The 12,405-nt window shown below is 36.4% G+C and overlaps 1 protein-coding gene across 5 annotated transcripts in view; it reads left to right on the top strand.

Moving 5' to 3' along the window:
- BRD9 (bromodomain containing 9) overlaps positions 1-12,066 on the top strand; it is a 45,253-nt gene extending 33,187 nt beyond the window's left edge. For 4 of the 5 annotated variants that reach the window (XM_075921575.2, XM_075921574.2, XM_075921573.2 and 1 more), the window contains exons 11-17: positions 739-871; positions 1,834-1,945; positions 3,590-3,628; positions 4,039-4,110; positions 8,531-8,633; positions 9,671-9,838; positions 11,190-12,066. In XM_075921575.2, coding sequence (XP_075777690.1) covers positions 739-871; positions 1,834-1,945; positions 3,590-3,628; positions 4,039-4,110; positions 8,531-8,633; positions 9,671-9,838; positions 11,190-11,290 — 728 coding nt within the window. In that variant the 3' untranslated portion in view covers positions 11,291-12,066. Of the gene's footprint in view, positions 1-738; positions 872-1,833; positions 1,946-3,589; positions 3,629-4,038; positions 4,111-5,960; positions 6,067-8,530; positions 8,634-9,670; positions 9,839-11,189 lie in introns of those variants that run through there. The other variant, XM_075921572.2, reaches the window with a different exon arrangement.
- The last annotated feature ends 339 nt before the right edge of the window (positions 12,067-12,405 follow it).

Raw genomic sequence — 12,405 nt, 5'->3', positions numbered from 1 at the left:
GACTACCTGATAAGTGTAGACTATTTGACTACTCTTTTACATCCCTAATAGAGATTGCTACCAAAGTTCTCTGAGCAGCAGCGCAGGGACACAGACACCTACAGTGGAGCATCCATAAGGGAACACGTCTCAAAGAACCATTGTTATTGCACAGAGTGAGTAACTTCTTTCTGAAAATATTTTACTGGTCTGCCAAAGTGTTTGGCACCAGCAGGTCATAGGAGTCTGGATTCAAAAAGTGTAATTGTCACTTTTTAAAAACTGTGTGGGAGTAAGGGTAGTTCAGTGTTTAAGTTAATTTTGTAAATGCTATCAGTAGTTTTTAGTCTGCTATGATTTAGCAACTAATATGTCATATTTTGTTACCTTGCTGATGTCCATAATCAAAATTGTGGCTGGCAAATAAAAATACTGGTTTCAGTGTAAATCATATTGGAATTAAATTAGAAAAAGAAATCAAGGTGGTCAGCAAGATGTGGTATTAAAGTGGTATATCTTATGAACGTCTGGTCTTAAATTTCTTGCTTTCTAGTGGTATAATCATGATTTACCAGTGATTCATAAAAATCAGATTTTAAAATCATCACACTGATGTTCTTTTGGCATTAGTATAAGTCAGGACGTGATAAAAAAGTACTGGACCTGGGACCTGTGTAAGGTTCTGTACCTTTTTCAGGAAAAATTCAGAACTTAATGTACTGAAAATAACTTTTTATCTTTCTCCTTTTTTCATTCTAGTCACGTTTCTTACAAGTGCTAGTACGGCACTGTCAATGCAAAACAACTCTATCTTTCATGATCTGAAATCAGATGAAATGGAACTGCTGTATTCAGCATATGGTGATGAAACTGGGATACAGTGTGCCTTAAGGTAAGCATTTCTTTAGCAGCAAAATCTAAGCCTGTCTTATTTCCTCTGAGAAGAGATTTTTCCTTACATTAGCAGAGAGAATATTCCATACTGCTGTTTTACAACAAATTACAAAGATGCAATGTGGACTAATGGGACAAGCTTAGAAATAGGATCCCAGAGCTCCTGGATGTCTAATAACTGTTCTTAAACTGGCTAACTGTGCATTGCTGAACAAACTCTCTGCCTAATTTTCCCAGATTTAAAGTGATGATAATTTAAAATTCTAACAACAGTTTGTACTAAAGGTTGGTAAATCCTGTGGGGGAGAAGTATCTAACATCCAGAGATTATGGCAAAATTTCTGAGCCCATGGTATGAATAATGCCTGGTATAACTATTCTGTGATAGTACATGTGATCTTGGAAAGTAATGGAATAATTCATTAAATAAATATCACTGTTCTTTCTTTTCCTCTTACTAGAAAAATATTGGGAAAAATATAAAAAATACATTGTAGGTCAGTTTTGCATATTTATTTCATGAAGCCAAATGCAAAATCTAAATATTTCACATGCTACTGTCAGAGGTGTTCAAGATTCTGATGCTGTTATAGCAAACAACTAGATTGGTTTTTCTCTGATGAGCTATTATTTCAAATTTGTACTGTCCATGTGGAAAGCAGTGGCATAACCATTACTTCCTGGAGAGGGAAATTGCTACTTTCTATTAAATTGTCAATCCTCTTAAAAGCCCTATTCTCCTTAATACTTCAGTTAATGGGATTGGGTCAGAAGAACAATTAGCATTAAAGGTAAATAAATGTATAAATATAGCTACTGCAATTGCTTTTCTGAAAAAAAACCCAGAAAAGTAAAAAGTAATATTGAAGTGCAATGAGGAGAAATGTAAATTATTAGAGAAATGTAAATGCAATCATTTTGAGTTTCTGATTAAATATTCCTTATCTTCATTTCTTACAGTTTACAGGAATTTGTGAAAGATTCTGGAAATTACAGTAAAAAAATAGTGGATGATCTTCTGGATCAGATCACTGGTGGTGATCATTCCAAAACCATTTATCAGCTAAAGCAGGTGGGTCCCAGTTATACAGAAGTGAAGGTAATCAGTTTAATCAGCATAAAGATGGTCCTTGAAATACATAACGAGTTTTTTTTTTTCAGGAAAATGCAAGAGGAATGTGAGTTCTTAGTATGTGCAATGGGGTTGGCCAATAGAAGTAATAAAGTATAAGGCCTTTTACTGAAAAAGGAGTATGGCTTCAAATAACCTTCAGTTCTTGCATGGCCGTAGAAAAAAAACAGCGCATTGTTTTCAATGCTAATCTTGTCAGGTTTTTTCCCTAGGAAAATTCTGTGCTAAAAAATTAAAAATTCTGCGCATAATATTTTAAATTCTGCATATTTTATTTGTCAAAATAATACAATATAATCACACTGGTTTCAATTATTTTGGTAATGTATTTCAAAATGCCTTGTCAGCAAGTATGTAGATATCAAAAAAGTTTCCCCCAGGAGTAGCATGGGTGACGGGATGGATCATTTGATCTTTACTTGTGTTCATTCCTTCTGAAGCCCCTAGCATCTTCCACTATCTGAGCTAGATGAGACCTTTGGTCTGTCCCAGTATGGCCATACTTGTGTTCTTGGAGAACCTAAAAGAACGGGGATCTATATAGATAATTCTTTGAGGAAGAAAAGCAGTTAAACATCATAGTATCTGTTTTTCTCTCAGCTGACTTGACCATATAGATCCACATTCCCTGGCCAGCTTTCCTACTTCTGAGACCCAAGTTAACAATTTCTGAATTAGTGATTGTGATGAAAGTTTGGTTAGAACCATGTCACTGTTCATTGTCTCAGATCCCAAGTGAGAGGGGATTGTGACATGTGGCAATACTGAGCACTATTTGTTAGAAGTTTTCAGGATTGTACATTTTGAGTACATATTTCCCAAGACTGTGAATCCATGTGGGTAATTTTCTGAGAATATAATTATAATGTAAATAGAACTTTTTTTCTTAGGCTGTCACTTTAGGATATAGGAATCCTTCTGTATATTTGCATTATCTAGTCTAGAAAACTATTGTGAAAAATTAGTATATGTATACATCTTGATCTGCAGGTGGAAAAAAATGCACTTATTTTTTAAAAAAATAGCTTCTGAAACCATCTTTTTAAAGCAAAGACAAACAGAAATTGTTTTATTTATCTATAAAAAGTAACTAATATATAATCCTCTAAAAAGTCATTTAGTCTATTAACTTGTACATCAAGTTGAAATCTTGTTGCCAGTTAGAATTGCTAAACTCTTCTTCTTAATTGTCAGTTCACATTATAAACATACTTCAGCTATAGTTGTACCAGTGAATATAGCTTTAATACTACTAAATATATTTTTAAATGTAATATAATAGTCTCTTGTAGTTATTATGCTTTACAAGTTTAGTGCAATAGAAGTCAGATGCTGAGTAGTTATTGGATAAAATGTAAATCCATATAGAAGTGGTATATGGAGAGGAGAAATGGCATAAAAAGAATTCAGTCATAATTAAAACAAATGTCACATTGTAAAACATCCAGGTGCTATGGCACTTCTGTGAAAAATGTTCGTTAAAATTACTGAATCCATATTTTGTGTAAATGGTTTAGAAATACTTTAATATCGTATACAACAATCTCTGACTGTGCTGAATACAATCTGTAACTTTGTTTTCAGAGGAGAAACATTCCAGTGAAAGCACCAGATGAAGTTAAAGTAAGTTAGACTGAGACATAGGTAAAAGCAGTTTAAGGGAAGAATGTATAGTAGAGTGCTTGAACAGTTATTTCCAACCTGTAATTTAGAAAAGTGTTTAGCATGAAATATTCCCTCATCTTCCAGAATTCATCCTTTATGATTTGTTCAGCTATATATTTACAGTGTAGCAAGCTTGAAAGGTAAAATGTATGTGTGTGGGGGAGGGGGGGGGCCTTAACAGAGTAATGTTGAAGCCTTTCAATTTTAAAATATTGCACCTACAAAAGAAATCACAAAATGCTAGAATGTTATGTGGGGGCACAAGTCCTAACCCATATGTGAAGTTGTTGACTATTTGATGGAATCCTCAAGAAGTAGAATGCTAAAGTGTAAAGTGTTAACAATCAGACTGTGATTTGGTGCTTTAGGTTTTGCCGGTTCTCATAAAGGAAGAACACAGATTGCGCAATACTTGCCCAGACTCCTCCAAACAGATTATGGTAAGATTACTTTTCACTTTTACAGACTTTATGTGGGAATAAGAGTTTGAGCCTCAGTATGCTATCTACTCTATGCTTCAGATGCTTTTTGTGTGTGCATGTGCGTGTTTATGTCTAGAGGATTTAAATGTATTATTTAGATAAAATCTAGAACCCTTTAATGGGAGAGAATTTTTAATGGTTTACTTCAGTCATGTTGTACAGTTTTACCTTTACTTTTTAATTGATATTTGTTATCTGAAATTGCTATAAAAAGAATGCAATGAATGACATGAATGCTACATTAACTAAAGATAGGTATCTTTTTGACTGAAAGATGTTTGGTCTGCACACTTAAATCTTGATGGTCAGTCACTGATTACTTTTAGTTTAGTTATTCATACAGTGGATCATGATTTTTTTAAATTTCTTTCAGAAATATTTAATATGGCTGGTGGATTAGAGAACATAGTTTTACCAGATAACTGCAATATGAACATAAGCTCCAAATCTTGAATTTGATACATGATCATCAGCTGAAAAGTGTGCTGAATTTTTAATACATTAACTTGCATTGTAGGTTTTCTAAACTACTTAGGAGGTTATATAAGTTATCTCCAAAAATTTGCACAAAACCCTGTAATATCTTTTAGCACTTTTTAATTGATTACAGTATGTAGGGGAGAATCAGATGTGGAATTAGCTCTCTCTCTATTTAATTCCAATACCTTTTGTGAGGTCCAGATCGATGCTGTGAAGCTGCTTTGGGCCCACTGCTCCCATTGGTCTGCAGTCAGTGGAAGATCTGCCCAGAGAGTAGCTTTAAAATTAAACGTTGGGACACTGTACTTAACCTGTTCTGAAAATGTGGGTTGTACACGGACTGCAGTAAAGTGAGAATTGAATTGTTCTAGCTTTTAAAAATATAGAACAGTCAAAACAAATATTCTATCATGATTAATAGAACAGGAATTTGCAGTAATGTATTTTAGTTTCTAATGGGTCCATGTAATTATTTATGTTTCCAAACACATGCCTTGGAGTATGTCTTGCCCTTTTTTAAAAAAAAAATCTTCACCTGCGTCCACACTGCAATCACGTTCTTTCAAAATTAAATTGAAAGAATGCAGGGGGTTTTTTGATGTTGGTAAACCTCAAATTATGAAGAACTCCTTTTTCGAAAGAGCTCTTTCGAAAAAAAGGCATGTGTGGACAAAGAACAGGGACGTTTTTCAAAAGAAGAGGCATTCGAAAAAAGGACAAGTGCCCTGGTGGCCATTCTCTGAATAGCAATCAGGGCTTTCTTTCAAGACAGCATCCATGCAGTCTGGACGCTCTCTTTTGAAAAAGCAGATTGCTTTTTCGATCTGGTTTTGAAGTGTGGATGCTCTCTTTCAAAAGAAGCTTTTTCGAAAGAGATCTTTCATAAAAGCTTCTTTCGAAAGAAGTTTGCAGTCTAGACATACCCTAGGTATATTTTCCTTTTTAAAAAATCAGCATTTGCAAATCAACAATCATGACCAGCCACCGGATGCATGCTAGAACTGTTTGAGCTATCATACTTAAAAAATAGCAGTGAGGCTACAGCAGCAGCCCAGCCACTTGGGTATATATTCAGATGGCTAGTTCAAGCTGCTGCCCACAGCCACACTGATATTTTTAGCATGCTAGCTTGAACAGAGTTATTAAATGCCTCTGCCCCATGCTGGGAAGCACATTCCTAACTGCAGTGTAGACATACACATGGTGACAGCAAATAATATTGCTGCATTAGTTGGCAGTCAGCATTGAAGGTCATTGCTAAGGATTTCATTTGAGGGTAGTTGAAATGATGCATTCTAAAATTGACTATAGAATTATTCTGTGAACAGGTCTGCATCATTCAAGATAATACATACCAGTGCTACCTGTTTGCTAGATTTACAAAATGAATGTTGAAATGGGTGTCTTGAAACACTGTATGCCATGATTCCCACGGTAGGTGAAATGTGCACCCTCAGAGCTTTTTGGATAGGGTTCATTGGAGCTGCATTCCTTTTAAGAACATAAGAATGGCCATACTGGGTCAGATCAAAGGTCCATCTAGCCCAGTATCGAGTCTTTCGACAGTGGCCAATGCCAGGTGCCCCAGAGAGAATGAACAGAACAGGTAATCATCAAGTGATTCCACCCCTATTGCCCATTCCCAGCTTTTCTTTCATGTCCCTTCCAAGGATGCAGAAGGGACTCTCATTGCTGATCCAGTATATGCAATGCCATAAAGTTAAGAATATGATTTGCTTATAAGCCCAAGTTCTTAGCAAAAGTGGTTTCTCAATCAGTCCATCTGCCTACTTGTATTCTTCTTTAGGGTTCATTTATTATCAGGGGAGCCTGGTCAAGGAGATTTTAATTACTATTCAGACTGAACTATGCCATTCAGTAGGACTCTGAAGTTGTTCATAGCACCCAGGAATGATGCAAGGTGGCAGTCAGTTTCCACTCAGAGATTGTCCAATTCGATTCAGACTTCGTGTATTCTTTCTTGCTGTGAACTAAAAGGGATTCCAATTAGGGATATACATGACTAGTCTACTAGTGATGTGAGTAGTTGCGCTTTCCCCCTTCTCTTCCCCCGGTCTATCAGAGAGGCAGCAAGTGGGGAGCAGGTGCTGATGGGAGCTGGCTTAAAAGGCGGTTCAACCTAGCATCGTCTTAGCGAGGGGCAGGGAAGGTAGAGGCAAAGCGGGAAATGGTGCAAGAAGGGACTGAAGTAGTCTCCGCTTGTGCCCTTTCTGCGATTCTGCTTTTGAAATGTACAAGAGTCCTAGCCAGGCTCTTGCACATTTCAAAAGCAGAAGCCCTGCGCTCTCTGCGGGGCTTCCTTTTGAAATGTGCAAGAACCCAGCTGGGGCTCTTGTACGTTTCAAAGGCTCAGGTGCCGCAGAGAGCACAGGGCCAGTCCCCTGTTGGCCCTATGCTCCCTGAGGGGCTTCTGTTTTTGAACTGTAGCAGGAGCCCAGCAGGGCTTTTACTACAGTTCAAAAGCTGAGGAACCCTTATAGGCTAATCGAATAGTCAATGGAAATGCCATTGACTATTCGATTAGTTAATTAATCTAAATTTCACATCCCTAATTGCAATGCTGTTGCGTCTAAATTGGCTTTAGCTATGTGTCACAGAAACATACGTCATTGTAAGATACAAAACTGCTACCTTGAAGAGTTCTGGTTGTGCTTTACACAACATTAGTACCTTCATTTAGCTTCTAGATCAGGGGCTCTATGTTAATCACACTAAGCGAGGATCCAGGCATGTGTTGCTTAATGAAGAAAAAACTAATCACATTCAGTAGTGCAGGCCTGGGCAAATTATAGCCCACGGGTTGCATCTGGCCTGCCAAGACACTGGATCCGGCCTGCAGAGGCAGCAGGGAGCCCCAGGCAGGCTACAAGGCTCCATTTCTGTTTTAAAACTGGAAGGGGGGGGCTTTAGGAGCCAGCCCTCCCCCAGGACATACCTATTGGCTGGTTTCTGGCAGTAGCCAGCAATGGGAGCTGCTTGTTAGAATAACAGGCAGCTAAAAAGAATCACGCCCCCTTTCCTGGGCTCAGTTATTCATGAAGCACATGGCCAGGCAAGCAGGCTGGTTGGCTGGGAAACATTTTAAGCTCTGCATGCAGGCAGGCTAGGTAGGCAGCTGGCAAGTAAGTCTCTTGGCCAGAGCCTGCTTCTGGTGCTCCAGCCCTTTCCTGCCACGACTCTCACCCTCCACCATACCCAAACCCTCTCTCCCCCTCTTACACCTCTACCCACAACCAGATCTGGCACCCCAGTCTCCCCCAGATCACAATACTCTCCTACCCTACGTCACATTCCAGCCCCCTGCCCTAGGTCACAACCGCCTGCTTCATCCCATCTCCCTCCCAGACTCCAGTCTCCCTCCTGCACCCCAGTCCCTTACCCCAAGCTGCCCTCTGCACCCAACCTCACCCCAGACCACGCACCTCCTCCATTAATATCATGGAAGAGTGCGTCTCTCAACCACTTTCCAAAATCTTGGCGTGGCTCCGTCAAAAAATTATTGCCCACCCCTGCAAGAGTAATTTCTGTTGTTGGGGATGACTAATTGCCTGGAAACCACATTCCCTGCCCTTCTTTTCCCATTATTTTAGAATGTTGTAATAATTATTTGTTTAATGAAAGGGACAAGATGATGGTTGAGGCTGCACCCTGGGGATATCCTCAAGTGAAGGAGGCAGGGCAACACAAAGGCAATGCGGCCAGACTGAGCTGACAGTCTGGAAAGTGCCACGCTCGTGCACTGTTGCACACTTCTAGAGTGAGAATCCATGCAGCCAGTTACTTTGATGAACCACACTTCCTGTGATAATTAGTCATTATTGTCATCTACAGTTCATTTGAGTCTTTTTTGTTTCCTCTTTACTGTATTTTTAATCAGGTTGGAGAATCCATTGGCGACAATAACTCTTCTGTTTTGGATTTTTTGTCTGTGAAACCATATTCAGACGTGTCTCTTGATATTTCCATGTTAAGTTCACTGGGTAAGTGATCTAATACTGTTGTCAATTAATCATTGTGCAGTGGTTGAGTTAATCATTTACCTGGGGCAGCATGGTCTTAGTTCAGCACAGGAGAGATTGTTCCAGCCTTGATCTTTCTTTAACTCCAGGAATAAATCTAAAGGATTTGCATGTTAAAAAAAAAAAATCCTTCAGTCTCTGGTAGAGAAGTTGCAAAGGATATGGGGATGTAGTTCCTTATCATGGTTCACGTCTATTCTTTTTATAATGGCACAGAAATATAAAAATGAATGAGGTACATTACTGTTGACAACAACTGAAATATTTTGAAAGAATGACTGTAGAATCTCTTCTAATATATCATTGTCACTGAAACAAGTTCTGCTTATTGTTTTAAAGTTCTGTTACTTAAATATGTGAGAAGATTTCCTGTATTTCATAATTAAAAATGAGAAAAAGCTGCAGAAGGCCAGAAAAATAGATTGAATGCTTTCCTATAGACTTTTGCCATTTTTTTCAATATAAGATGTAGCTTTTGGGAAAGCAATATCAAGTTCCAGTTATGACTATTCTGTAGATCTAAATGTTTTTCTAGCAGTTTAACAACATACAGTTGTATGAGAATAGGAGTGTATTCCTTGCATAATTTTAACAAGTCAAGATTTTTTTTCCTGTTAAAATCTGTGGATGTTTATCTTGCTATCAGTTGCAGTATTCCTAGAGTATTTACCTACTGTACAGGGATTTTGGCATGTCACATTTCTCATTTATAAGGAAAGTTGTGTCAGTGGTATAAGTGCACAATTTTACTAGAAATTAGTTCATTTTTTCCTATTTAATATATAACAGGAATCTGTTTTTCAAACCCTCAGATAAAAATAGAATACCCATTGCCATCTACATTCAAGGGATTCAAAGTGTGTGGCAAGTTTGTTTAGTGTAAAATGAGTTTAATTGGGAAATGATTCTTTTGTTAAAAATTATTTTTTTCTGACCATTTATTTGGGAATATGCTTAAACTTTACCTATTGTTCTTTTTTTGTTATTTGGTGTTCTAGGGAAAGTGAAAAAGGAACTTGATCATGATGATAATCATTTACATTTGGATGAAACAACTAAACTATTGCAGGACCTTCATGAGGCTCAGACTGACAGGGTGGGATCCAGGCCTTCATCTAACCTCAGCTCCCTCTCCAACACCTCTGAAAGAGATCAGCATCATCTAGGTAACATTAACTGTACTTCAGCCGTTGTAAAATCACTATTCTAATTTAAATTCCTGAATTTTTAGAACAAAAGAATCACTTAAAGGGATATATGTTCTAATTATGTAATTCCTGTTTAAAGATCCTGTTGATAAAACACAGTGTGCAGTATGCAGTAACTGTTTTTAATCCTAAAATATATACGTATCTGAATATTAAAAGACTTATTAGCCTATAGACTCCTGAGGATTAAAAACAGTTTATTCTACTTACTCAGGTTTCTGGTTAAGCATGAATGGATAAACCTGTAAATCAAACTGATGTTTCAATAACATTTGCAGTATACACCTCAGTTTTATATCTTGAAAATGTTATAGCATAGATTATCTTTACATCGCTAACAGACTATGCTGAAATTCAGCAGACTATTTTATAAGAATTGAGAAAATTAATAACCCAAATAATACTTTTATTATATGGACTTGCGTTATTTACAATCACAGCAGTTTGTCTCACATACAGACACTTAACTTTTTATAATAGTATGGATAATATTAAAATATATATGATGTTTTCAATAGAATACATATAAGAAATTAACATTTTAGAATTGAAATGGAAGGGAATTATTATTAATGAATAAGATACAGTGCCCAAATCACCATCAGACAGAGCATTTTGTATGTAAAACAGAGAATCTGATTGTATGTAATGAAGTGAAATAATCAGACATAATTAAATATACATCAGTTTGCAAAATCCACTAAGATCAAAAACAAAACAAAAACCAGACTCGATGAGGACTAATATAATTCTATAAAACTAGTGGGCACTAACTATTTTAATAACTAAACAAACAAACACTTGATATTTACTTCCTCAATTAAGCAAGGATAATCTTAAATCATATCATAAATACTCCAAACATCATTTCTTATTGCCTCTCCTAGCAACAAAACAAGCATAAGCCTCTTATAACCTTCTCATTGTTAGTTTTAAAGATGAATGGGGCAAAACAGAGCCATACGCTGATACATTTTAATAAATTTCTGCAGTTTTATTTAAAATATAAGGGACCTTCTGTGAATAATTTTAATTACGTCATTTTAGCAATTTAAAGTAATAGAACCGGGGCAAATTTTTCAAAAGCACCTAAGTTTTGATTTCACAAGTTAAGGAGCCTGTAGTTCTACTGACTTTTGTTATGGCTCATGCTTTTAAGAGACTAAATCACTTTTTAAACTAGAATTTATCACTTACTCTAAGCCATGAGGGAAGAATGGAAAAAACATGTTAAATACCAGTGCTGTTTTATGTCTTTAAAGCTTGTCTTCTGGATATCTCTCTTATTAATTTTTCTTTCCTACTATAGGAAGTCCTTCGCATCTGAGTGTTGGAGAACAACAGGACATGGTACATGACCCCTATGAATTTCTTCAATCTCCTGAACCTGCAAATGCCACCAGTAATTAATGTATAAAATATTTATTTTTTTTCTTTTAATTGTGTAACATTTTTATAAAGTTTTTGTCAAATGGCAGAAACCTCAATTTTATCCTCTTTTCTGTGAGGATAGCTGTATAATACTACCATGCACATTTGTAAAATTTGTCTAGCTAGTGTATCATGTTGTCAACACCACTGCAAATACTGCCTTCATTTTTTTAAAATAGTGGTGAATAAAAATGTCAATAGGAAAAACACAAATTGTGTATTATAGAACCATATTAGATACATAGGATGTGTGCTGTTCTTAATGCATAGAACATCCTTAAGGAGGAATATTTATCTTTTAGCAATGATACAACTTCCAGAATTGTGATCATTTTCATGTTCCCACTCCCCTTCCATTTTGTTCTGTAGAGTGGGACTGTGTTTTCTACATGTTAAAGTATTGTTTCTTAACACTTCAAAAACACTTAATTTGGAAACAAGAAAGACTCTGTAGCTGTCATATCAAATAGTTTACTATACAAGTTCAGCCCTTCAGTTAAATGGAGAAAGAAGTATTGTGGTCCCTTTTACTGATGAACAGTAAGGGGGCCAAATACCTAATTTTTTAAAATGCAATATGTATATTTACTTAAAATATACTGGACAAAAGGGTATGCTTTTATGTAATTAAGTTTTTGTAATTCAGCACTGACATGACGGCTTTTTTAACAGTGATATTATGTGTAAACTAGATGAATGTTATGCATTTACTATATTTTGTAAATATTAACATAATAAAATCATATAAAAATCTTTTTAAAGTTTGCTTATGTCTTGCTGTTGCCAAATTGTTAGTTGCTTGCTGTTTCTTGCTAAACTGAATACATCCTAAGGTGTTCTTATTTTATAGTATTGCTATATATGGTAAAATAAGACCAACAACTTAGGATGTGTTAGATTTTAAAAGGCACATGATCTTACATGATTGGGATGGGCAATAAAATGGTGGCGGTTCTCCAGGGTTAGCCCTGGTGGGCATTGTTCCCTCTAAGATTTTCCTTCCATGAGTGGAGTGAGTTTCGTCTTGTGCACCAATATTGAGGTCATGTGCATTTGTTCGGATGTGTGAGACCATGGAACCCAAATTAACAAAT

Source organism: Pelodiscus sinensis, chromosome 2 (assembly GCF_052426305.1).
Source record: "Pelodiscus sinensis isolate ZL-2025 chromosome 2, ASM5242630v1, whole genome shotgun sequence".
In the NCBI taxonomy this organism is placed as follows: Eukaryota; Metazoa; Chordata; order Testudines; family Trionychidae; genus Pelodiscus; species Pelodiscus sinensis.
The sequence above is the reverse complement of the archived record's forward strand: the minus strand, read 5'-3'. Positions and strand labels throughout refer to the sequence as shown.